Source organism: Neovison vison, chromosome 7 (genome assembly GCF_020171115.1).
Source record: "Neovison vison isolate M4711 chromosome 7, ASM_NN_V1, whole genome shotgun sequence".
In the NCBI taxonomy this organism is placed as follows: Eukaryota; Metazoa; Chordata; class Mammalia; order Carnivora; family Mustelidae; genus Neogale; species Neogale vison.
Genome location: NC_058097.1, coordinates 41,644,337 through 41,670,472, shown reverse-complemented (window position 1 = coordinate 41,670,472; position 26,136 = coordinate 41,644,337). Strand labels below are relative to the sequence as shown.

Sequence of the window (26,136 nt, the reverse complement as noted above, 5' to 3'; positions counted from 1 at the left end):
CCGGTCAAAATGGCTAAAATTAACAAGTCAGAAAATGACAGATGTTGGCTAGGATTCGGAAAAAGGGAAGCATACTTACACTGTTGGTGGGAATGCAAGCTGGTGCAGCCACTCTGGAAAAACATATGGAGGTTTCTTAAAAAGATAAAAATAGAGCTGCCCTATGATGCAGCAATTGCACTACTGGGTATTTATCCCAAAGTTACAAATGCAGTGATCCAAGGGGGCACCTGCACCCCAGTGTTTATAGCAGCAATGTCCACAATAGCCAAACTATGGAAAGAGTCCAGATGTCCATCAATAGATGAAAGGATAAAGAAGATGTGATGTACACACACACACATATATATATATACATGAATACTATGCAGCCATCAAAAAATGAAAGCTTAAAAAAATGAAACTTGCCATTTGCAACGACGTGGATGGAACTAGAGGGTATTATGCTAAGCAACATAAGTCAATCAGAGAAAGACAATTATCATACGATCTTACTCATGTGGAATTTAAGGAACAAAATAGGATCATAGGGTAAGAGAGAAAAAAATAAGACAAAATCAGAGAGAGAGACAAACCACAAGAGACTCTTAATCACAGGAAACAAACTGAGGGTTGCTGGAGGGGTGGGAGGATGGGTACCTGGGTGATGAACATTAAGGAGGACATGCGATGCAATGAGCACTAATGAATCACTGACCTCTCCCTCTGAAACCAATAATACATTACATGTTAAGTAACTAAATTTAAATTTTAAAAAAATGAAAAAATAATAAAAATTTAAAAGCCACTTAGAAAAAGAAGAATTGGGTCGCCTGGGTGGCTCAGTGGGTTAAGCCGCTGCCTTCGGCTCAGGTCATGATCTCAGGGTCCTGGGATCAAGTCCTGCATCGGGCTCTCTGCTCGGCGGGGAGCCTGCTTCCCTCTCTCTCTCTCTGCCTGCCTCTCCATCTACTTGTGATTTCTCTCTGTCAAATAAATAAATAAAATCTTTAAAAAAAAAAAAAAGAAGAAGAAGAATTCAGTAAAATTTCAGGATACTGAGTGAACACACAGAAAACAAATATGTTTCTATACACTTTCAACAAAACAACCAAAAAATAAAGAAAGAAAACAGTCCCGTTTACAACATCAAAAATAATGAAAAAGTTAGAAATAAATCTAACTGAGGAGGTGAAAGATCTGTATGCTGAAAACTGTAAGACTTTGATGAAAGAAACTGAAGAAGACAGGAACAAATGGAAAGATAGCCCATGTTCATAGACTGGAAGAATTAATATTGTCAAAATATTTATATGACACAAAGCCATCTCCAGATTCAATGCAATTCCTGCCAAAATTTCACTGGCATTTTCACAGAAATAGGAAAAAACAATTCTGAAATTTGAAGTCACAAAAGACCCAAAGAGTCATAGCAATCCTGAGAATGAAGAATAAAATCAGGGGCATCATGCTTTTTTTTTTATCTCAAACTATGCTAGAAACTACTGTAATCAAAATGGTATGGCACTAGCATGAAAACAGACACGTAGACAACAGACCAGAACTGAAAGGCCAGAAATAAATCCTTATATATATGACCAACTAATATTTGACAAGGAAGCCAAGAATATACCTTGGGGAAAAGATAGTCTTTTCAATAAATGATGCTAAAAAAAATTGGATATCCACAATGTAAAAGAATGAAATTGAACCCCTGTCTTACACCACTCACCATTTGAACCATTTATATTTAAAGTGATTTCTGATGGGATTGAGATTAAATCTATAGCTTTGCTGTTTATTTCCCATTTGTCCCATCCTTTTTTTATTTCTTTATTCCTTTTTCTGCCTAATTTTGAATTATTTTTAATAATTCAGGTTTTTGTCCCATATTCATTTAATTTTTAATGATTTTTAAAGTGGTTTTATTTAGGGTCACCTGGGTGGCTCAGTCAGTTAAGTGTCTGACTCTTGATTTTGGCTCTGGTTGTGATCTCAGTATCATGAGACAGAGGCCTGAGTAGAGCATGGAACCTACTTAAGATTCTCTCTCTCCCACTCCCTCTGTCCTTCCCCCATATGATGTGCACACCCTCTCTCTTTCTCAAAAATAAATTAAAATTAAAAAATAAAAATGATAAAGTGGTTTTATTTATAGTATACATCTTTAACTTATCACAATCAACATTCATGTAATATTATATCCCTTCATATATAAGATCTAAAAATACCATAAGAACAGTGGGCATCTATTTCTTCTCCCCTGACATTTGTGCTCTGTATGATACATTCTATTTCTACATGTGTTATCCATCCCAATATTAATTATTATTCTATTCTTTTATTTTAAAGAGTCAATTCTATTCTAAGTAGAATTTTAATGTAAAAAAACTATTATAGAAGTATTATACTCTGTGTGTATATATAATATATAACAATATATTATATATAATTATATATATTATAAATATACATAAATAAACATATCTTTGGGAAAGTCTTCTTTACTCTGAGGTTATAGAAATATTCTTCTATAATTTTCCTAAGACTTTTCTAAGACTTTTAGAATTTATCTGAGAGAGAGAAAGAGAGAGCATAAGCAAGGGGAAGGGCAGAGGGAGAGTGGAAGCAGACTCCCTATGAGCAGGGAGCCTGACACGGGACTCAATCCCAGGACGCTGTGATCGTGACCTGAGCCGAAGGGAGACACTTAACCAACTAAGACACCCAGGCTCCCCTTTTCTTTTTTTTTCTTTTTTTTTTTTAAAGATTATTTATTTATTATTTGAGAGAGAGAGACAGTGAGAGAGAGCATGAGCGAGGAGAAGGTCAGAGAGCGAAGCAGACTTCCCATGGAGCTGGGAGCCCGATGTGGGACTCGATCCCGGGACTCAAGGATCACGCCCTGAGCCGAAGGCAGTCGTCCAACCAACTGAGCCACCCAGGCGTCCCAGGCTCCCCTTTTCTAAGACTTTGATGGGATTTTTCTGTCTCACTCTTTAAATATGTAAGTTTTTAAGTTATCTAAAGTTAATTGTGAAGCAAGTTATAAGAGATCCAACAGTTCTATTTCCCCAAATAGTCAATCAATTGATCCAACACCATTTCATTTATAAAATAATCCTGATTTCTTCATTTATTGGCAAGTCATCATAAAACCCATGATTATGTCTGGCCTTCCTTTGAGAGTCCATTTATCTGCCCGTGATGTGTATGTTTTAGTATTCCATAGGGCTTGCTACCTCCAATTACTCTACTTTTTGAAAATTTTATTCAGCTATTCTTGTTTATTTTTCCAAATAAAAATGACATCTAAATAAGCCATTTAACTGTAGTTTTTGAGCTCGGTTTTTCTTATTCAACATAATTCCCTCAAGATTCTTCCATACCGTTGCACACACCAATAGTCTGTGCCCTTTGTTGCTGACTAGTATTCAATGTGTGAGTGTGACACACTTTATCTATTCCCCACTTGAAGGACATTTAGGTTGTTTCTAATTTTGATAAACTGAAATCTGAACAAAGCTACTACCAACATTTCAGTTTTTTATGTAAACATAAAGTTTATTTTTCTTGAGTGTACACTTGGAGAGAAGTTTCCAGATCATATGGCAAATGTAAGGTCAATTTTATAAGAATAAAGTACTCTTTGGTTTGCCTCCCTCTCTGATAAGGTAGGTAAAGCATTACAGATCTTATGTCAATGATACCTCAGTAAAAAACAATTTTTAAAAAATACTTTTTTCTTCAAAAAAAAAATCCTCTTGGCATTTTCATTAAGATTATAATAAATGGGAGTGCCTGGGTTGCTCAGTGGGTTAAGCCTCTGCCTTCGGCTCAGGTCATGAGCTCAGGGTCCTGGGATCGAGCCCCGCATCGGGCTCTCTGCTCAGCAGGGAGCCTGCTTCCCCCCCACACACTCTGCCTGCCTCTCTGCCTACTTGTCTCTCTCTCTCTGTCAAATAAATAAATAAAATCTTTTAAAAGAAAGAAAGAAAGAAAGGCTGGGCTTCTCAGAAGACATCCACCTAAGAAACATAAAAGGACAGCTGCCCCTCGGAGACAGAGAGGCTTGCAATAAGCCTCCTCAGGTTATGACGCTAGAGAACACCCTCTAGTGACCAGGGTGACATTTAAGGAGCTAAACGCTCTGCAACTGGGCAAGCACCAGACCCATCCAGAGTGGTGAATCCTGGAGTTACATATGTGTCATTTAGTCTGAACACAGAATCCCCTTTACAGATGAGAGACTCGCCCGAGAAAAACGAATCCACTCACACCCACTCCTGATTCGGCCCAACTCCAGTCCCCACGCTCTTGATGACCGCGTGTGTCACCCGCCTTGGCCGTGTCCCGGGACCCCCTGCCAGGCCTCGCACACTCTCTGCAGAGCACACAGACACAGGGCACGCCGAGCTAAGCTGCAGTTACTTTATTACAGCGAGCCTGAGAGAGACTGACAGAGGTGAGGACCGGTGTCGGGATTGGGCATCCGGGGCAAAGATTCATCTCCCCAAAGAGACCACGGCATCCTTCAGTGGGGCCACGGCTTCCAAGAGGCACTGGCTGCTGGTGGTGATGGTAATCTGGGAGAGAGTAAGACGAGGGGCGACAGAAGACCTGAGCACCAGGCAGAGTGATCCGGCCTCCCGGGATCACCCCACGGCCCATCCTCGGTGACTGAGCTCCAGCCCCAGCAAGAGCCTCCGGCCCCCAGACGGATGGCTGGAAAGGGAGCTGCTATCTGTCAGAACGGGATAAAGAGGACTCCCTGGTCGCCCATACACAGATGTCAGTGGGAGTCTGAACCCCCAGTGAGGGAAGCCAGAGGTTCAGGAGGTTGTGTTGGAGGCTGGGTCTGAACGAGGAGCAAGGGGGCTAAGGCTGGGTCGACACCTCCTGCCCCTGCCTGGCATGTGGCAGGTGTGGAGCGGTGGGGGGTAGGGGGTGTGGATGCCGGCACGGTGAGCAGTCTCCTGGGCCCTGTGTGCTTCTGTGAACCCAGCAATTTCTGCTTCTTCACAAACCTCACCTTTGGCAGAATCGGCACTTCGGGAAAGACCGAGTGAGACACAGACTGATCCAAATCTACCTAACGGTGCAACCAGAACAATGATGGAGAAAGACCGCTCCTCAGGGCTGCGCTGACCAGCCCTGGGGAGCAGCTGCCTCAGGGGCCCAGGCACGAATCAACGAGGGCCCCTCCCCGCTTCAGGCCCCGAGATGATGCAGATGGAAGTGGGACTCAGAGCCAAAGAACAGCCATCGAGGAGACAGTGAAATGGGCCGTAAACCAGAAGCCTCCCAAGGCCAGGGAGCCCCTTCCTAAGAAGAGAGTCTAAGGGCAAGTGGTTGGGTTTCAACATTCCAGGAACAGAGCTGAGCGCGCTCCCACAGCTGCGGGAACTGAAGGAAGGACCCTTGCCTTCCTGCCTGGGGTGGCTCAGACCTTAAGCATCTGCCTTGGGCTCAGGTCATGATCCCAGGGTCCTGGGTTCGAGCTCTCTGGGGCTCTCTGCTCAGCGGGAAGCCTGCTTCTCCCTCTCCTACTCCCCCTGCTTGTGTTCCCTCTCTGGATGTGTCTCTCTCTGTCAAATAAATAAAGAAAATCTTCAAAAAATGAAATCAAATCCTACTCCTGCAGTGCTGGCTCCTGTAAAGTAGGGGGGGAAAATCACGTGTCAACACACTTTCTGTGTTGCACGGATATCAGTGCCTGATTTTCCAGCTGTGTGTAAATTGGCGTGAAAGGGACACATGTGGTAGAAGAGGCTGGTGTGCAGGCGGCAGGTGGCTGTGTGTTCTGTGTGCCGCAGGGCAGAGTTTTCAAGCATCATAGTTCTTATCCATCCTGTGGCCCCTGACTGCGGTCTGTCTGTCTGTGCGATGTTACAATACACTGCCTGCGTGTCTTGGGGCGGAGGGGGAGGGGAGGGGAAGGGCTGGTAAATTACCATGACAATCAGATCCAAGCCCTTGGCCAGGAGTCCTTTCTCATTGTAGCAATCCTGGATTTTTTCTAAGGCTTCTTTTTCTGGTTCAGTAGCACCTACTACATCAAGGTTGAGGTCCAGCGGAAACCTCTCTCCAATGGCCAGGGCACCAAAGGTAGAATAAAAAATGGGGCAAGATTTCACTGAAGACACAAACAGAAAACACCTCAATGAAAGCATCATCAGGGTAGGAAGCTCCTGTTTCCCCACTCCCAGGACTGCTCACATCCCAGATGGAGAAACCAAGACACTCTCAGCAGAAGGGAACAGCGTGAGGGGCCCTGACTGCTGCCTCGAGACGTACCACCCTGCCTGCTTCTGACCTTCCCTAAGCCCCACTACCCCCAACGAACTATCCCCTACTTTGTGCACAACTAAGGACCCCTCCATCTCCAACCCTCTCCCTCCACTCTGTGACTGGAAACCTCAGGGGGGCTTATGCAGGACTCCTGGGCAATGACCTCCCAGCTGCCCTGTAACTTTGTCCCTAGAAGCTACTTGGAGATCACCATGGGGGATGAAGGAGTGAGATAGATCGGGACAAGGATCAGGGAAGCTATCTGTCCCTCCTTCCAACTCTCACCCATCTCGATGCCCAGCTCCTGGGTCACCAGCAAGGCCAGCATAAGCAGTGTCCCCTTCATAGTGTCAGCCACCAGAATGTTCTTCTCAGGGCAGCGTTTCTGCGGCTTTATAAACTACTAGCTCCCTGAGCCTCGCCCAGACCCCTCCTAGGTGCTCCAAGGGCCTATGGGCAGCACCTGGCACGTGTGGCTCCCTCAGCCCTTGGACTGAAAGCCTCCTGGAGAGGATGTGGTTTTTTCCTTTGCCAAAGACCAACTAGAGCTGGCATTTCCAAGTGACTCCATCCCGAGCCAACTGCTCTGTTGTCCCAGCCCCAGCATTGACCCCTGTGGCCTGCGACTCATTCCACCAACCTATCCTGGCTTCGAGTGCAGTATACTCCCAATCACATGGGGTGTCAAGGACAAGTCTATGCCACTACAGGTTGACAAAAGATCAGCCAGCCTTTCCTGTGCCTACATTGAAGTCCTGCAGATACCTATGGGGTGCTGAGCCCAACTAGACTCTCTTGACCACCTTCAGTGCTGCAGGCTCAGGACTGAGCCCCAGGGATGCATGGGCACCATTCTTGGGCCCTGGAGTACGCCCTACCAGGGAAGTCTCAGGACTCCTGGCCATTGCAGGGCTCCTCAAGGGCTGATAACACTCCTAATGTAGGATCATGTCTCCTGTTCCCTTCTTGCCCTTAAAGAAGCAAATTCCTGGGCACCTTCTGGACTCCCAGTGGGTCCAGCCTTGGCCCTGTCTCATCCCCTTCATAGGTGAACCTGGTCCCAAAAGGAGCTTGGGCTTAACAGCTCATCCAGAAACATTGGTGAGTAGTTGTGGAGTTGTGCATCTTGTCGCCCATGCTCACCGCGGGCTGGAGCTCTACACACCAGAGGGCGAGGCCAACCAGAGGGGCCACACCATTGGCTTAAACTCCCTCAAGAGTTAAACTCAACCGTCTACTCTAGCAAAGTGGTTTATTGGCACAAACAAGGCAAGACAGTCCATGAAAATTCTAGAAGGAAAGCTCCCCAGGGGCCAAATCTGGAACAATTTAAGCAATCACAGAAATGACATAGTATGAGATGATAACCCAACGTATAAAATTGTATCTGTGAGTCCATACTTATTAAATAAATGATTTAATAAACAAGTAAATGGAGGGGCGACTGGGTGGCTCAGTGGGTTAAGCCGCTGCCTTCGGCTCAGGTCATGATCTCAGGGTCCTGGGATCGAGTCCCGCATCGGGCTCTCTGCTCAGCGGGGAGCCTGCTTCCCTCTCTCTCTCTCTGCCTGTCTCTCTGCCTACTTGTGATTTCTCTCTGTCAAATAAATAAATAAATAAATAAACAAACAAACAAGTAAATGGAGAAGACACAGATACTCCTCACAGAAGCATTCCAAATAACACACTTAGATACTCTCTCTTCAGGAATCAGAGCTCATTGCCCTGTCCTCCTTGTGAGTAGGCTAGACTTGGTAACTCACTTCTAGAGAGTAGGGAAAGGAGGAAACCATGCAGAAACCTAGCCAACCCAACATGAATCAAAGGATCAAGGCCAATACAACCAGTGGTGAGACATACTGATGTCACATATGCCACATGTGATGTGACATATGGCACTTCCCCTCTTTGGTGTCTCCTTCAAAACCCAAGGTCTGAACCCCAATCCAAATTAGAAGAAACACAGCAGTCAAGTCAGTTTGGTGGACATTCTCTAACACCTGGCCCACCTTCAAGACCATCACGGCCACTACAAACAAGGGAAGACTGAGAAATTGTCACAGATCAGGAGAGAGTGGGGAGACATGACAATCAATGCTGTGTTTAGGATGTGGGTTGGATTCTAGAACACAGAGAAGACATTAATGGACAAATTGGTGGAATCCAAATAAAGTTTGGAGTTTAGTCAGTAGTGGTACACCAATGTCAGCTTCTTTTTTTTTTTTTTTAAAGATTTTATTTATTTATTTGACAGAGATCACAAGTAGGCAGAGAGGCAGGCAGAGAGAGAGAGGAGGAAGCAGGCTCCCTGCTGAGCAGAGAGCCCGATGTGGGACTCAATCCCAGGACCCTGAGATCATGACCTGAGCCGAAGGCAGCGGCCTAACCCACTGAGCCACCCACGCGCCCCAATGTCAGCTTCTTGGTTTTGACAAATCTTTGCAGCTTTTCTGTAAGTCTAGAATTACTCTGGATAAAAATGAATTTAAAAAAAAAAACAAACACTTGTATTAGTAAAGGATTGCATATACTGCAATACCTTGTCCAGAAATTTCCCCCAACCTCAGCAAATGTCCCCGCCTCTGGAGAGATCTCAGATGATTTTGTGGCACCCAGTAGGGTTGGACGGACATCAGCATCCTGTGTTACTCCAGCACCCCAAACTCTGGCTTCATCGTCTCCCAGAGCTGGGGAGAACTTGAAGGAAGAGCCTAGTGAAAGGTAGCAGACCCTGCCCGGGTGTCCCCACCACAGTGAAATTCGGTCCCGCAAGCATGTCCGCTCGGGGGCCTATGGTGCTCACCTTCCCAGGCCAACAGGTGCCCAGGAACCTGAGGGACATCTGCAATGGCCTGAGTCTCTCGTGAGATGCCCTCACAGACATGGCCTCTGGGCATCTGGACTGGAGTGGTTCCACAGCAGCCACCTGACAGGGGGAGCTCGGGACTCAACACCCTCTTCGCCAAGAGCAGTTACCGGATGTGAATCCTGTTTGGCATAAGGCTCTAACTGGGGTCAAAAAACGCGTGCCCTCCCTTCAGCTCTGGGCTCCAGTAACCCTCTTCTGACCCGATGACTCAGAGTAAAGAAAGGCTAGGCAGGCACTACCAGCAAGCAAGCCCAAGCAAAACCGTTCTTGGTGGTCAGCTCCGCAGAAGTAGGGGATGCCTTGCATTCCTCTAGCGAACATTCGTGAAACACCTGCTAGTGTCTGTGTCCGGGGGATGCAGCACCACACACAGCCGAGCCCCCGCTTTCCCGGAGCTCGTTATACATCTGAGAGGAAGTGAAAGACAATCGATGAGTGCCAGGGAGAGCCAGGGAGGGAGGTGAAGTCGGGGAGGGCAGCGGGGCGGGGGCCAGGCTCCAAGGGGTCAAGCCTGTGGCAAAGTCTCGCTGATAATGGTGACATTTGAAGAGACCTGAGCCATCAGGCCACGTATCATGTTCTTGGAGGAAGAGCCTTGCAGGCAGCGGGGGCAGCTCGAGCCAAGGCGCTGCTGCAGGGGTACAATCTGGAACACAAAGCAGCCGGCCACGGGCCCGGTCCAGAAGCAGCAGGGCGACCAGGGAGCGGGGACAGAACGGCAGGGAAAGGCTCGGGCCTACAAGGCACACAGGGACGGTAGGCCAGAGAAGGAGCCTGGCTTTTCCTCGCTTGCACCTCTAGAGACAGAGCGGTGTGGACCGTGTAGAGAAGCTCAGGAGAAAAGGCTGGTGGGGAAAATGCTGTTTCTGAGGCAGACTGAGGTGCTGCCAGAGAAACCAGGTGACAGGGCTTGGTCAGCATGGAGGGGAGGATTCGGGGCTCCAGATACACACCCCAAGGACTGGCTGAAGGGAGGCCACTGAGCAGGTCAAGGACAGAGACGATGCTGCAGGCAGGGGCTTCCTCGCTGTGAGACCATTAGCTAAGCACTGGGCTTCCTGAAGAATCCCTCAGCTCTGACCAAACTGTCTCTAAGGTCACAGGTAATGAGAGGCTGACATCGGCCATCATTCAGGAGGCCTGATGTGGGAGACTTTTGCCCCTTTTCCCAGTCAACCTAGGAAACTGCAGTTCTGAAACCTCTGGTGTCAGCTGACACTTGGACTGAGCCCCGGGATGGGGAAGGGAGGTCAAGTTTGTGTCCTTTGTTGACTCAGGGACTTAGAATGTCGCCTACACATACACCTCCTCCCTCCGTGGCCCCCGGGCAAGTCCAGGCTGCAGCCAGGAGAGGCCTGGCAGGGCCTCCTGGGAGAGGATGGCCCTGCTCCTCCGTGGGCATAAAAGGGCTCCAGGCGGGGCAGGGAGCAGCTGCCACCCACACCATGAAGCCGGCCGGTGCTTTCCTGCTTCTCTGCGCTGCCTTGCTCCTGATCTCGGGCGGAGGTGGGCGCGTAGGGCAGCAGGTTCTCCAGGGGTTCTGATACCTTCCCAGGGCAGTTCTGAGCCTGTCCGGGGGAGGAAAGGAGGAATGTGTCCCGGGGAAGGTCTTTCCACAGAGTGTCAGCTTATCTTTGTGTTCCAGATTGTAAAATTTGCTCCTCTGTGAAGCACGATGTCACCCTGTTCATCAAGGGCACCCCTGATGAGTATGTCCAGCAGGTGGCCCAGTACCGAAACGAAACTATAATTTTGGAAAACGCCAGAAGCCTGAAGGAGTGCGTGGATGCGAAATTCACAGAAGATGACCAGACAAATGCTATCAATGTGCTGGTGGGTCCAGCTCTATGTGTCCATCTCCCTGGCAGACCTGGGGGTCTGCTCGGGGTGGGGTGGGGGGCCACCCATTTTTCTTCTCCACCATCGCCCTTCCCTGGGAATCCAGAAAGAGAAAAGCTTCATGGATGGGGAAGCGGAGAGGGTGGTGTAGGAAAGACTCAGCCCAGGCCTAGGGCTTTCTGGCCAGCACGGCTGCTCAAGTGCTGCCCGGCCACCAGTCTGGGAGCTGGCAGGCCCTCCTGCGTCCTTGGCATTGCCTGGCCTCAGTGTCAGGCCCTCAGTGCTGGCCTCCCTGACTCCAGCCTCTCCAGCGTGTGAGCCTGGATCTTTATAAACTGTTAGCAGGGGGTCCTTCCTGTCTCCCACCATGGGTTCCTTTACTTAAACTCCTCAAGTTCCCTATCCCTTCTCCCCTAAAGCCTTCATTTGTCCTCATTCCCGGGGTCCCAGAGTGCCATTCCATGCCCCACATGCCAGGAGAGCAGAGGGAAGGAGAGAGGAGGGGAGGGAAGGGGGAGAAGGAAGGGGTGAAGGCAGCTTCCAAAAGCCCCCTCCGGCCCTTCCCAGGCCTGAGAGGCCCCAAGTGGAAAATCACAGTGAATCTTCTCTTGGCTCTCCCAAGAGAGGGAACAGGCTGCTGCTTCAAGCCGCAAGGGTCTGGGGGCAGAAAGATGAAGCAGAGCTGGCGACCCCCAGAGGCCCGTAGGTGCACCTGAGCCTGCCAGGACCTTCTCAGCAGCCTCTTTCCATCCCATCCCCCCACAGTGATGCCTCTGCTTCACTCTGCTTCAGTGGAGGAAGCTTCTAGGCACACCTGGGGTTCTCTTGTGGTGCAGGAGGTGGGGGGAATCCACCTTTGCCTGCCCCGATCGAAGCCATCCTCCAAACAAAGCCACAGGTTGCTCCCCGGGGAGTGTCCAGTGCGCCCTCCGGGAGGGCTCCAGGGCTCTGGCGCCACTTGAGGTCTCACCAGGTTTCCTGCCTTTCTCTCTGCAGAATAAAATATACTCCAGTTCTTTGTGTTAACGGAGCCATCTCTGCCAGGAGCCCCATGGATGTCCCTTAACTGATCACCGACTCAGTAATCTTGGCACCCTGCCCCGTCCAGGGGTCTGATTAGAGGATTCCAGCAATAAAAGTCTTGCAATTTACGGCAGCATTTGCTCCTTGGGCTGGGCTTTGGGGACGGAGGGCTGTCACCTTGGGGACCTCCAGGGCGCCTTCCAGCTGCGGCTAGGTTGGCATGCTGCCCACGTTCTTCCCCCACGGAATGCCATAGGTGGGGACGCGGGTGACAGTAACCAGGAGAGCCAGAGTGTCTGAGCACTTCTGTGCCCCAAGACGCACGGGTGGCACAGGCCGCCTTGCCCCGAGTGACCCCAGCTCCTGGCCTACGGCCCGCCGCTCTGACCCCCAGGGTCTGTCTGGGGGCTGCTTCTGAGATGGAAAACTGTCCCTGTGCTCGCAAGCAGAGCCTAGGGGACACCAGCAGGTTGCGGGGCACAGACTCTTCGCGTCACCCTCGCACAGGTGACTCAGGCTGCGTATCCCGCCCCTCTGCCATTCTACACATTTCAAAGCTCTTGGGCTTTCCTCAGGAGAGCTGGTCTCTGAGGGAGAGGAGCTGGAGGGGTCTTCCAGCATCAGGGACAGAGACTCACCCTGGCCGCAGCGAGGGCAGGGAGTGACGGCGCCCCGTCCACAGGTGAGACGATGATGAGTGATGGGCACTTTGCTGTCACTGAGACACCATCAGTCTCTCGACCGTCACACACAGAACCCACAGAACCCCCTGGGCATGGCTGCCCCACGAGCCATGTCGATGCTGCCCATGTGCCCTGCCTTCTCCCAGCCTGGGGAACCTTCCCTAATCTGGGGCCAGGGTCAAAACTCAAGTGCAGGGGCACCTGGGTGGTTCAGTGGGTGAAGCCTCTGCCTTCAGCTCAGGCCATTGTGTCAGGGTTCTGGGATGAGTCCCACCTCTGGCTCCCCGCTCAGCGGGGAGTCTGCTTCTCCCCCTGCCCCTCCACCCACTTGTGCGTGCGCGCGTGCCCTCTCTCTCCCTCATAAAATAGATAAAATCTTTTAAAAGGTCAAGTTCGGGTGCCCTTCGAAATCCTGTTTTGTCTGACATCCAAACCTCGGTGGCTTGAAGGGTAAATGTCAGAAACTTGAGGTTCTCAATCTCTGACTCTCATGCGACCTTGACTCTGAGATCATAAAAGCCCCACTTTCGCGGAGTCTGACCGAAATTCACCTGAAGCTGAGGCAGATTACCCGCTCCTGGAGACCTCTTCCCTCCACAAGCACTGGCGCCTTCCCTCCCTCACCGTTCACTGGCCGTCCCCACCCCAGGAGCTGCTGACCCACCCCAGGCCCACTCTGAGAGCCTGAAGGAGTTTATGCCCACAGGGCGACCCTCAAACAACACCAACCCCAGCCTCCTTGACATCTGGGGGGTCAGCGCTGGGGTGAACCCTGCCCCCTCTGATAAGGTGCCCGGTGGTCTCGAGTCCCAGCTGCCCACGCTGGTGGCTTTTCTCACCTTCCTGTTCGACTTCCCTGAGCTCCTCCCTAAGATCACCTCCCAGATAAACCTCCGGCCCCCAAGTCCTTGCGTCAGGGTCTCCTTTGGTGGCAACACAAGCTGACACACAGCAGCCTACACCCAGCTTCCTGATAGAGAAGGAAAGGTGACCAAGTAGAAGAGTGGAAGACATTTGGTGAAGGCGGCAAGAGGAAAACACTGGAAAAGCCTAAGGAGCGTCTTCCTTACCGAGGCCGTGAGGGGCCAGGCCAGACTACCGTCTTTCAGGAGAGACACAGAAGGCACAAGAACAAATCAGAAGGCTAGCTAACCCGTTGTGGTCGAGGTGCCCAGGAAAAAATAAAGCAAGGCCCGAGATTACCAGGGAAGGCCCAGACTAAGAGAGATCCTGAAAGGAGGCCCAGAGGAAGAAGGCAAAAGGGGCCGCAGGCGGGTCATTAAAGTCCAGGGAGACACTTGCATGACTGTCCGGTGCGGGACACGGCGTGCTCACTGCACAAGCACAGGCTCACAAAACCCCACACCTCTCAGTAAATGCCGTGAAGTGGGGGAGGGGGGGTGAAAAATACTTTTCTGGTTCTCTTTCCCTTCTCAAAATCCCATGAAAAAGATAGTAAAAGAATTTAAAAGTATAATCCCAGGTGGACAAAAGGCACAGTACAGGGCATATTACCAGGCGGTTGAACGTAGCCTGTTTTTCAGAGAATCAGGTGCCTTGGGGCTCAGTCAGTTAAGTGTCTGAGTTTTTATTTTGGCGCAGGTCGTGACCTTCAAGGTCATGAGATTGAGCCCTGTGTCAGGCTCCGTTTGGGGCATGGAGCCTGCTTAGATTCTCTCTCTCCCTCTGCCCCTCTCCACCCCCACATGTTTTCTCTCTCAAAAAAAAAAAAGAAAAAAGAAAAAAAGAAAAAAAATTTTAAATTAAAAATAACATGTTTGGGGCGCCTGGGTGGCTCAGTGGGTTAGGCCACTGCCTTCGGCTCAGGTCATGATCTCGGGGTCCTGGGATCGAGTCCCGCATCGGGCTCTCTGCTCAGCGGGGAGCCTGCTTCTCTCTCTCTCTGCCTGCCTCTCCATCTACTTGTGATTTCTCTCTGTCAAATAAATAAATAAAATCTTTAAAAATAATAATAATAACATGTTTTCAGAGAACAGAAAGCAGAAAAAGATATGCTAACTCCAAGCAGAGAAATCCACATCTACTAAGAAAGGGAAAAGCCAGTTTTTCCTACAGAATTCCAAAGAGGTTTGGGCTTCCGAGGCACTGGACAGAGCAGTGGGTAAGAGTAAACAAAGCTGCAAAACCAGAAGGAGGTAAGGGGTGGAAAATTTCTATGTGGAACCACTGAAATCTCTAATCTCACGCCCCCATCCGTTTCAGGCACAGAACACCTGCATCGAGGTATACAGTGTCCAAGAAGGAAGCTGGAGAGACAGTATGACGTCATGGTTAAGACGTCATGGTTAAGAACTTCACCCGTTCGGGACGCCTGGGTGGCTCAGTTGGTTGGGCGGCTGCCTTCCGCTCGGGTCGTGATCCCCGCGTCCTGGGATCGAGTCCCACGTCGGGCTCCTTGTTTGGCGGGGAGCCTGCTTCTCCCTCTGCCTCTGCCTGCCACTCTGTCTGCCTATGCTTGCTCTCGCTTCTCTCTCTATGACAAATAAATAAATAAAATCTTAAAAAAAAAAAAAAAGAACTTCACCCGTTCAAAATTGCATTCAAAAGATCGGTTAGGAAAACACCACCAGGGGGCGCCTGGGTGGCTCAGTGGATTAAAGCCTCTGCCTTCCGCGCAGGTCATGATCCCAGGGTCCTGGAATTGAGCCCCGCATCTGGCTCTCTGCTCAGCAGGGAGCCTGCTTGTGATCTCTGTCAAATAAATTTTTTAAATCTTGAAAAAAAAAAAAAAACAGACTTATAGATACAGAAAAGAAACTGAAGTGTTACCAGAGGAAAGGGGTTTGGGAGGACAGATAAAATAGGTGAGGGGGACTGAGAGGTACAATCTTCCAGTTATAAAATAGATAAGACATGGGGATATAATGTACAGTGTAGGAATACACTCAGCGACATTATAACAACTTTGTCTGGTGATAGAGTGACTAGACTCCTTGTGGTGGCCATTTTGGAATGTAAATCAGTACGAAATCACCACATTGTACACCAGCAGGTAATACATTATTGGATGTCAATTATTCTTCAATTTTTAAAGATGGAGGGGAATAAAAGGATAGATTTTCATGTGTGATCAAAATTACGTTGTTATCAGTTTATTTTTTTTTTAAGATTTTATTTATTTGACAGAGAAAGAGACATACAGAGAGGGAATACAAGCAGGGGGAGTGGGAGAGGGAGAAGCAGGCTTGCTCCAGAGCAGGGAACCCAATGTGGGGCTTGACCCCAGGATCCTGGGATCATATGATCTGAGCCAAAGGCAGACGCTTAACGACTGAGCCACCCAAGCGCCCTGAGTTGTTATCAGTTTAAAACAGACTCTTATGTCATTAAGAAGTTTTATGTAACCCTCATGGGGCCCACAAAGCAAAATTCTACAGTAGTTACATGAATGACAGAGAGAAAGGGATCAAAGCATACCACTGTGGAAAATCATCAGTTCACATAGGAAGACAGTAAAAGGGGAATAGGAAGAAAGGAAAGAAACAAAGAAATACAAAACAGACAAAACAACTAATAAGGGGCGACTGGGTGGCTCAGTTGGTTAAGAGTCTGATCTCTTGGTTTCGGCACAGGTCATGGTCTCACGGGTCCTGAGATGGAGCCCTGCGACAGGCTCCACGCTCAGCCAGGAATCTGCCTGAAATGCTCGCTCTCTGCCCCTCCCCCCACTTGCACACATGCACACACACATGCTCTTTCACTCTAAAATGAAATAACTTAAAAAAAAAAGCAATAAGATGGCATCAGTAAGTCTTGACTTACTCATAATTACTTCAAATGTAAGTAAGTTAAATTCTTTTTTCAAAAGGCATTGGGGGGCGCCTGGGTGGCTCAGTGGGTTAAAGCCTCTGCCTTCGGCTCAGGTCATGATCCCAGGGTCCTGGGATCGAGCCCCGCATCGGGCTCTCTGCTCAGCAGGGAGCCTGCTTCCTCCTCTCTCTCTCTGCCTGCCTCTCTGCCTACTTGTGAGCTCTCTCTCTGTCAAATAAATAAAATCTTTAAAAAAAAAAGAAAAAAAGGCATTTGGTGGCTGAATGAATTTTTTTTTTAAAGGTACAACTAGAGGAGCACCTGGGAGGCTTAGTCAGCTAAGTGTCTGATTTAGCTCAAGTCATGATCCTCAGGCTCCTTGGTCAGCAGAGAGCCTGCTTCTCCACTCTACCTGCCTCTCCCGCTGTTTGTGCTCTCTTACTCTCTCTCTCTGATAAATAAAATCTTTTTTAAGATTATTTATTTATTTATTTATTTATTTGACAAAGAGAGAGAGAGATCACAAGTAGGCAGAGAGGCAGGCAGAGAGAGAGGGGGAAGCAGGCTCCCCGCTGAGCAGAGAGCCCGATGTGGGGCTCGAACCCAGGACCCAGAGATCATGACCTGAGCTGAAGTCAGAGCTTAACCCACTGAACCACCCAGGTGCCCCAGATAAATAAAATCTTAAAAGAAACAAACAAACAATAACTGTCATAAGAGACAAAGAAGACCAGCATATAATGATAAAAGTGTCAATTTTATCAGGAATATTTAACAATTATAAATTCATATGCACCCAACATCAGAGCATCTAAATTTTATTTCAAAGATTTTATTTATTTACTTGACAGAGAGAGAGATCACAACTAGGCAGAGAGGCAGGCAGAGAGAGAGGGGGAAGCAGGCTCCCCACTGAGCAGAGAGCCTGATGTGGGGCTCAATCCCACGAACCTGAGATAATAACCCGAGCCGAAGGCAGAGGCTTAACCCACGGAGCCACCCAGGCACCCCAGAGCATCTAAATTTATTAAGCAGATACTAGCAGCTCTGAAGAGAGAAATAAGCAACACTACTATAATAGCAGGGAACTTCAATACCCAACTAGATCATCTAGGTAGAAAATCAATAAAGGAACATTGGACTTGAACCATACTTTAGACCAAATGGACCTAACAGGCAATATAGGACATTCCATCCAACCAGAAGAATACACATTCTTCCCAAGCACACACAGAACATTCTCCAGGATAGATCATACATTAGGTCACAAAACAAATCTTAGCAGATTTAAGAAAACTGAAATCATACCAAGTATCTTTTCTAACCACAAATGTGTGAAACCAGAAATTGATAATAGGAGGAAAGCTGGAAAATTCACAATTATGTGTAAATTACATAACCACTTCTGAACAACCAAAGGGCCAAGGAAGAAACCATAAGGAAAGTAAAAAGGTATCTTGAAACAAGTGAAAATAGAAACCCAACACACTGAAACGTGAGATATAGCAAAAGCAGTTCTAAGTGGGAAGTTTATAGCAATAAACACTTACGTTAAGGAAAGAGAAAGATCTCGGGGTTCCTGGGTAACTCAGTTGGTCAAGCATCTGCCTTTGGCTCAGGTCACGATCCCAGGGTCTTGGAATTGAGCCCTGAAATTGGGGGGAGGGTTCCCTCGTCAGCAGGGAATTTGCTTCTCCCTCTCTCTGCTCGTTTCTCTCTCTCTCCCTCAAATAAATGCCAGAGGGAGAAGCAGGCTCCCTGCTAAATAGGGAAGAGTGAGCCCAATGCAGGACTCAACCCCAGGACCCTGGAATCATGACCTGAACCAAAGGCAGATACTGAACCCACTGAGCCACCCAGGTGTCCTAAATTAAAAAAATCTTAAAAAAGAAAGATCTCAAACAATCTAACTTTACACCTAAAGAAATTAGAAAAAGAACTAATGATATCTTTGATAACCTTGATATCAAAGGGAGCAGAAGGAAGGAAATAAAGACCAGAGAAAAAATAAATGAACTAGGAACCACAGACAAAAAAAAAAAAAAATGAAATTAAGAGCTGGACTTCTGAAACAATAAACAAAACTGACACACCTTCAGCTCGAGCAGCCCCAGGTCTCCTGTGTTGAATTAGTCCACAGACCAGGTTGAAGTCAAACCCAGGTGATCAGGACAGTCCCAAGCGGTAGGCCAGGCGGCCGTCTTTGCCAATACCCCGGGAGTGTCACTCTCCTGCTTATCTTTCCTTATTGCCAGGTGGCCATCAACTGAGAAGCAGGATTGGAACGGGGGCTTCTCCATCCCAAGGTTCCATAACATAACCTGAAACAAGATGGAGGGCATAAGGGGCTGTCACACTCCCCCCCACCATCCCTAACAACACACAAAGCAACTACGCCTGGATTTTTCCAACTTTTCTTTCCTCGAAGTCTTTCTCAACCCTATGGAAAAAAAGTTGCCACTGAGTAGCGTCCCAGCAGAGGTGCTGTTTTCTTCCCTACTCCCTCTCCCCCAGCATAAAGATAAAGATATATTTTAAACCTTAAGCTAGAGTAAATAAGAAAAAAAGAGAAAGACACAAAATCAGAAATAAAAGAAACAAACCCTTAATATCACCCTCAATGGTGAAAAGCTAAGAGCTTTTATTCCCAAATCAGGAACAAGACAAGGATGCCTACTCTTGTCACTTTTTATTCAACATGGTATATAAAGTCCCAGCCAGGGGGCACCTGGGTGGCTCAGTGGGTTAAATCCTCTTCCTTTGGCTTGGGTCATGGTCCCAGGGTCCTGGGATCGAGCCCCGTGTCAGGCCCTCTGCTCAGCAGGGAGCCTGCTTCCCCACAACCCCCGCTCTCTCTCTCTGCCTGCCTCTCTGCCTAATTGTGATCTCTGTCTGTCAAATAAATAAATAAAATCTTCAAAAAAGGAAAAAAAAAGTCCCAGCCAGTGTGATCAGGCAAGGAAAAGGAATACTAGGCATCCAAATAAGAAAGAAGTCGAATTGACACTATTTGCAGAAGACATATTACATACAGGAAACCTTATACAGTCCACCAAAACACAAAAAAAATTGCAGGATACAAAAGAAATGTACCAAATCTGTTGTGTTTCTAATTAAATTAAGAAATCCATTTATAGGGGCGCCTGGGTGGCTCAGTGGGTTGGGCCTCTTCTTTCGGCTCAAGTCATGATCTCAGGGTCCTGGGATCAAGCCCCACGTCGGGCTCTCTGCTCAGCAGGGAGCCTGCTTTCCCCCCCTCTCTCTGCCTCTCTGCCTACTTGTGATCTCTCTCTGTGTCAAATAAATAAAATTAAATTTAAAAAAAGAAACCCATTTATAATCGTATCCAAAGGAATAAAACTGACCAAAGTCATGAAAGACCTGCACACTGAAAACTAAAAGAAATTGAAGAAAACACAAATAAATGGAAAGCTGCCCTGTGTTCACGGTTCAGAAGAATATCGTTAAAATTCTACCCAATGCTGTCCACATACATTCAGTCCTGGGCTGGCAGCCACAGCATGGCCTTGGGGGCTGATGAGGCAACAGGAGTCACGGTGGAGGTTGGCTCAGCCTGGCCTTTTGAGGAGCAGCTGCCCCACCAGAGCCAAGTCCCTCCTCGTATTTTATTTTCAGGTGCCATGAGCTCCACAGCATACCCAGGTGAACAATGCGATAGCCAAGTTAGCCAGAAAACAACCCCAAGTGACGTCCATTAATTTGGAAGCTAAAGCCATTCCTGACATATCTAAAAAATATGGAATTAGTTCCCACCTTTCTGTTTTTCAAGAATTCTCAGAAAATTGACTGATTCAATTATGCACATATCCCAGAGCTGGCCAAAATAGTTCAGGGACGTGCGTGTAGGAGGTTTCCTTTTTTTCCCCTAATTTTATAAAAAGATTTTATTTATTTGACAGAGACACACAGAGAGAGAGAGAGAGAGCACCCAAGCAGGGGAGCGGGAGGCAGAGGGAGAGGCAGAGTCCCTGCCGAGCAGGGAGCCTGATGTGGGGCTCAACCCCAGGACCCAGAGATCATGACCTGAGCTGAAGGCAGAAACTTAACTGACTGAGCCACCCAGGGGCCCCTACATGGTTCCTTTCCACCCAGTAGTAATGAGCATCCTTTGAACCTCAGCCTGTGCCTGAAGAAATTCACCCCTGCTGCCGCTCACATGTTGTTTATGAAAGACACTCTTCAGAATCCGTGCTCTGGTTTCAGCAAGCAGATGGGAGAAATTCTTAACAAGCATAATTTTTGGTTTAGCAGTTTTGATACCATCTCAGATGAAGAAGTTCATCGGGACCTCAAAACTTATTCCAACTGGCACACCTGCCCCCACCTGTTTCTGAAAAGCTCATAGGAGGACTTGATTGAATTAAGGAGCTGGAAACATCTGGAGAGCTAGATACAATTTGCCCCCACGCCGCCAAATTAGAGGAAAGGCTCAAAGTACTTACAAATACGGTTTTTAAAAAAAAAAAGATTTTATTTATTTATTTGACAGAGAGAGACACAGCGAGAGAGGGAACAGAGCAAAGGGAGTGGGAGAGGGAGAAGCAGGATCCCCGTGGAGCAGGGAGCCCAATGTGGGGCTCGATCCCAGGACCCCGGGATCATGGCCTGAGCTGAAGGCAGAGGCTTAATGACTGAGCCACCCAGGCGCCCCCAAACACAGCTTTTGTATGAAAAGCACCAGGAAGCAAAATGTGGGTGCCGCTTACAAATTCTGGAAATACTAACTAGTACAGGTGTCGAATATGAGGTATTTGGTATGATATGAGATATTTGGAGTTTGAAGAATTTTGACAATTCAAGTTTTGCTCAAATTGACCAACAGACCCTCAGCTGTGAAAGGGAAGCTTGTCAAACATCTGCATGTTCTTAAAAAGACTGAAAGAAGATGGTGCACTGCTGCCTATACTAAAAGGAGAAAATTAGTTGTCGGAGGCAGGTCCCTTGGCCAGGGCGGCCTCCGCCATTAAAAGATGGCGCCTGGCTAGTTGCCAGGTTAGGATTCCCTCGTGAGACTAAGCGGGACGCCCAAAGAGGAAGTAAACAGCGTTGGTTGCTAGCGAAGTTGTTCGTTTAGGTGCACAGCCTGATTCGCTCCCTCCTGTACCCTGCTCGCTGATTGGTCATGTAAACGTATATAAGTGTGTAGACTTGCGGAAATAGAGAGAAGATACATCTGAACTGGGGATTCTTGTCGTCCTTGCAGGTGGAGGGCAATATTAGTGAATGTTAAACTTGGCCCCTAACTGCTGCAAAAAATATTTAATTACGGTGGAACCGTTCATGAGTTAGTCTTCAGAAACGGACAACAGTAGAAAAATGCTATTCACTGTTACACTTCGTGTAGTTTCAAAAGTTACCCTAAATAAATGTATGTTCCTTTTTTCACCAAAACCAGAATGCCCTAAACATCCTCAAATTCAATGTAATTAACAAGTAATTAAATCCTAGCCCCTATCAAAATTCCAATGGTTTGTTTCACAAAAATAGAGAAAGCAATCCTAAATTTCATACAGAAGCATAAGGGATCTGAGCAGCCAAAGCAATTGTGAGAAAGAAGAAAGCTGGAGGTATCACATGGCCTGATTTCAAACTCTACTACAAAGCTGTAGTGATCAAAACAGTATGGCACTGGCGTAGCCGCAGACATATAGATCAGTGGGACAGGACCGAAGGCCGAGAAATAAACCCACGCACATTCAGTCAACTAACACTTGACATAGGAGCTGTGAACATTCAATGGGGAAAAGACAGTCTCCTCAATAGTCTTGGGATAATTGGATATTTACATGCAAAAGAATGAAACTGGGTGCCTATTACACCACTCACAAAAATTAACTTGAAATGGATTAAAGACTTAAAAGTAAGACCTGAGAGCATAAAACTTCTAGAAGAAAACACAGATGGGGACGCCTGGGTGGCTCAGTTGGTTAAGCAGCTGCCTTCGGCTCAGGTCATGATCCCAGCGTCCTGGGATCGAGTCCCACATCGGGCTCCTTGCTCGGCAGGGAGCCTGCTTCTCCCTCTGCCTCTGCCTGCCTCTCTGTCTGCCTGTGCTCGCTCTCTCCCCCTCTCTCTCTGACAAATAAATAAATAAAATCTTTAAAAAAAAAAAAAAAGAAAGAAAAAAAAGAAAACACAGATGTTATAGAACTCTCGATGCACAATGCAGGAGAGAGAAAAAAAGAATAAGAAAAATGCTGTAGTCCTGAATTTGAGTTGGAAGTATCCATATAGGGACGCCTGGGCGGCTCAGTCGGTTAAGTGTCTGCTTTTGCCTCAGGTTGTGATCCCTGCAGTGTTCTGGGACAGAGCCCCGTGTGCCCCCTCTACCTACTGCTCCCCTTGCTTGTGCTCTCTCTCTCTCTCTCTTGCTCTCTCTCTGACAAATTTTAAAAATCTCTAATAAAAAAGGAAGTATCAGTATAAACTCATGATGTATTTTATCCTTAAAAATATGTGACATATGGGGCACCTGGGTGGCTCAGTGGGTTAAGCTTCTGTCTTTGGCTCAGGTCATGATCTCAGGGTCCTGGGATCGAGCCCCGCATCGGGCTCTCTGCTCGGCGGGGAGCCTGCTTCCCCTGCCCCCCACCTGCTGCTCTGCCTACTTGTGATCTCTGTCTGTCAAATAAATAAAATCTTTGAAAAAAAAATACGTGAGGTAGGGGCGCCTGGGTGCCTCAGTCATTAACTGTCTGCCTTCAGCTCAGGTCATGATCCCGGGGTCCTGGGATCAAGCCCCACACTGGACTCCCTGCTCTGGGGAAGTCTGATTCTTCCTCTCTCACTTCCCCTGCTTGCGTTCCCTCTCTCACTATCTCTCTCCCTCTGTCAAATAAATAAATAAAATCTTTAAAAAAAAAAACACAAGATTTTATTTATTTATTTGACAGAGTGAGAGATCACAAGTAGGCAGAGAGACAGATGGGGTGGGGGGGGAAGGAGGCTCCCTGCTGAGCAGAGAACCTGATGTGGGGCTCGATCCCAGGACCCTGAGATCATGACCCGAGCCGAAGGCAGAGGCTTTAACCCACTGAGCCACCCAGGCGCCCCAATAAATAAAATCTTTAAACAAAAATATGTGACATAGATGAATTCATATACAATATAGATTAGATGTAACACATTAGAGGCAAAACAGAAGGTGAGTAAAAGTGCAAGACTATAGTCTTGAATCTAGATTAGATGTAAATTGTTACAACCACTTTGGAAAATGATTCCACAATATCTAGGAACAGGAAATATTACACATACCATATGACTCGCTGGCATATATGCTAGAGAAATTCTTAAACAGATAAATCAAGATAAGAGTTATAATAATGCACATGGATATGCTCTCTACAGACGCTATCAACTAGAAACTACCCAAATAGCCACCAATGGTATGATGTGCGGTGTCTTTCAGTGGAAGATTATCCAGCAATCCGCATGAATGACTCCAACCACACACAAACACATGAATGAATCTTTAAAATGTAAGACTGGGGGCGCCTGGGTGGCTCAGTGGGTTAAAGCCTCTGGCTTCAGCTCAGGTCATGATCCCAGGCTCCTGGGTTCGAGCCCCACATTGGGCTCTCTGCTCCTCGGGGAGCCTGCTTCCCCCTCTCTCTCTCTGCCTGCCTCTCTGCCTATTTGTGATCTTTGTCTGTCAAATAAATAAAATCCTTTTAAAAAAATAGCATTTTAAAAAATAAATAAAATAAAATGTAAGACTGAGCGGAAGTAAGCACAGAAGAGAGCACACAGTCTGGTTTGATTAATATAAGACCGTCCCAAAGCGTTCAACACCAGACAATAATCTAAGGATACCTGGTAGCAAAACAATATGGAAAAGCACAGGGGTAAGGAACACATGAGTCAGAGGTGTGGCTATACCTGAGAACATTACAGGGGGATGTCCAGAGCGGGACGCAGGGCACAGGCGGGAGCCAAACTATTCTATTTCTCAAGCTAGGAAGTACATCCATCCATGGGCATGTTCTTTTCTTTAAATTGTACATATATGTTTTCTAGCCTCAGTGTACATGATCTATTTCTCAATATGAAATGGAAAAAGATACGTAAAACCATGACTCCAAGTTAAACCTTGAGAGCAGCACAGAATGAGGGAGACTGGCAAACATGTTCAAACAAGGGGGATCTCGAACATGCTTAGGGGCCCTTCTCTCGGTGACAGTGGCCAGGAGACATGGACTAGGGCAGACCAGTGAGTTTCTGTCCGAGGAGGAGAGAACGTGAGACCACATTTGCTCTTGATGAAGACCTAGGGAAGGATCTTGCCCCAGCCCTGAGCAGGATGGAGAAGGGAGACGACCAGGACCAGACAAAGGGGGGCTCAGCGCAGCCCTGAGGGCTGGGAGGAGCCCCTGCAGCAAAAAAGGAAGGGTAGAGATGCAGAATGGAGACCCTGGAGGACTTGCATGGAGGGCTGCTCCGAGGGCCCTGGCCCTGGAGACCCACCTCCCACATGGACATGGTCCCGGCAGTGAGGGGCAGAAGGACTGCAGCTGGCTCGGTGGTCCCTGCCGAGGAGGGAGCTGACCTGAGTCAGGAACTCCGCTGTGACCTCAGAGCCGGATGACTGTCTCCGGGAATAGCAAATCAGGAGCCTAGAGCTCTTCACACTTCACGCCATCTCTGGGTCTCCGGGTGGTGTGTCCTCTCCCCAGCAGGTGGTCCCAGCCGTGCAAAGGCAGGTCTCAAGGACACAAGGTGGGCCCACGCGTGCAAGGTCACACCCAGCGTCACTGAAGGGACATGGACATCGTCCCACATAGGGACCCACGTGCAAACCGCAGACCTGCCTTACCCTGCGGTTCGCTCAGCTAAGCGGGACCAGGAACTCGCCTTTTTCTCAGGCTCTTGGCACCTTCCCCGCGTGTCATGGTGGCTGGGGGATGATGACTCGCCGAGACACACCATCCTGGCGAGACCAATCAATGACTCGTCTCCTTAGAGAGCCCCTTCCTCAGGGGTCTCTTCTGGGTCCCCCTGGAGGTGGTGGCAGCTCCCAGGTAGTGGTGATGCAATCTGTTCCCGGGGCTGGAGGCGCACAGACTCCCAAAGCTGGCTTGCGCAGTGCCGTGGGGACCTCCAGCCCCTGTATCCTTTAGGACCCAGAGCCACTACCCTGTTCCAGTCCGCCCCGGGGGCACCCCAGCCTCTAGGGCTGCTGCCACCCCGTCTTTGACTACTGCCCCATCTGCCAGAGAGCGCTCACTCACACACGCAATAGGGGCACTTACTATGCCCCTATTAGTGTTCTCAGCGCTTTGCGTGTACTGACCCATTCACTTCACCAGTATCTCGGAAGTCAGATGCCGGACATGGGGCTGGACCCAGCTGTGGCGACCGCAGTCTCAGACCCTGTCGCTTTGGAGAGTGAGGTCTGGGGTAGGACAACCTAGGAATGCCCTTGGTGGGGGAGGGGGTACAGGCTTCAGAGGAGCCCCTGCATACTTCAAGAACTCTCCCTGCCCGGAGCCTCCTTCACCTGCCGCACATCTACCCAACATCCCAACACACCTGAGAGCTGGCTGCTTTGGATGCTTCCCCTTGCTTCCCTCCCCTCGGCTCAATGGGCTCTGACCTACTTGTGCCCCATGGCTGCCCTGCAACAGCTTTATTCAGGTCACGGAAATCTCCATCTTTCTGATG

The 26,136-nt window shown here is 48.3% G+C and overlaps 2 protein-coding genes and 1 pseudogene across 2 annotated transcripts; 2 read left to right on the top strand and 1 right to left on the bottom strand.

Annotated features, from left to right (window-relative positions):
* Window positions 1-4,396: 4,396 nt before the first annotated feature.
* Window positions 4,397-6,652, bottom strand: LOC122913814 (major allergen I polypeptide chain 2-like). The gene is made up of 3 exons (XM_044260440.1): window positions 6,556-6,652; window positions 5,934-6,115; window positions 4,397-4,565 (listed from the first exon to the last, which is right to left on the bottom strand). Exons 1-3 carry the CDS (start codon window positions 6,614-6,616, stop codon window positions 4,485-4,487), a joined length of 324 nt encoding a protein of 107 aa, XP_044116375.1. The 5' UTR covers window positions 6,617-6,652; the 3' UTR covers window positions 4,397-4,484.
* Window positions 6,653-10,578: 3,926 nt separating this feature from the next.
* On the top strand, window positions 10,579-12,129 carry LOC122913813 (major allergen I polypeptide chain 1-like). Its single transcript, XM_044260439.1, has 3 exons — window positions 10,579-10,645; window positions 10,785-10,972; window positions 11,975-12,129. Exons 1-3 carry the CDS (start codon window positions 10,585-10,587, stop codon window positions 12,002-12,004), a joined length of 279 nt encoding a protein of 92 aa, XP_044116374.1. The 5' UTR covers window positions 10,579-10,584; the 3' UTR covers window positions 12,005-12,129.
* A 7,847-nt stretch (window positions 12,130-19,976) lies between these two features.
* Window positions 19,977-21,259, top strand: LOC122911528 (annotated as a pseudogene).
* Window positions 21,260-26,136: the final 4,877 nt, after the last annotated feature.

Bases quoted from the DNA above. Each gene is read 5' to 3' on its own strand.
- LOC122913814 (XM_044260440.1), bottom strand. From the start codon at position 6,616: ATGAAGGGGACACTGCTTATGCTGGCCTTGCTGGTGACCCAGGAGCTG. The intron at 6,116-6,555 runs GTGAGAGTTGGA...TTGTGTCTTCAG, and splicing joins GGAGCTGGGCATCGAGATGG to TGAAATCTTGCCCCATTTTT. The intron at 4,566-5,933 runs GTAATTTACCAG...ACTCTCTCCCAG, and splicing joins GCTTGGATCTGATTGTCATG to ATTACCATCACCACCAGCAG.
- LOC122913813 (XM_044260439.1), top strand. From the start codon at position 10,585: ATGAAGCCGGCCGGTGCTTTCCTGCTTCTCTGCGCTGCCTTGCTCCTG. The intron at 10,646-10,784 runs GTGGGCGCGTAG...TTTGTGTTCCAG, and splicing joins GCTCCTGATCTCGGGCGGAG to ATTGTAAAATTTGCTCCTCT. The intron at 10,973-11,974 runs GTGGGTCCAGCT...TTCTCTCTGCAG, and splicing joins CAAATGCTATCAATGTGCTG to AATAAAATATACTCCAGTTC.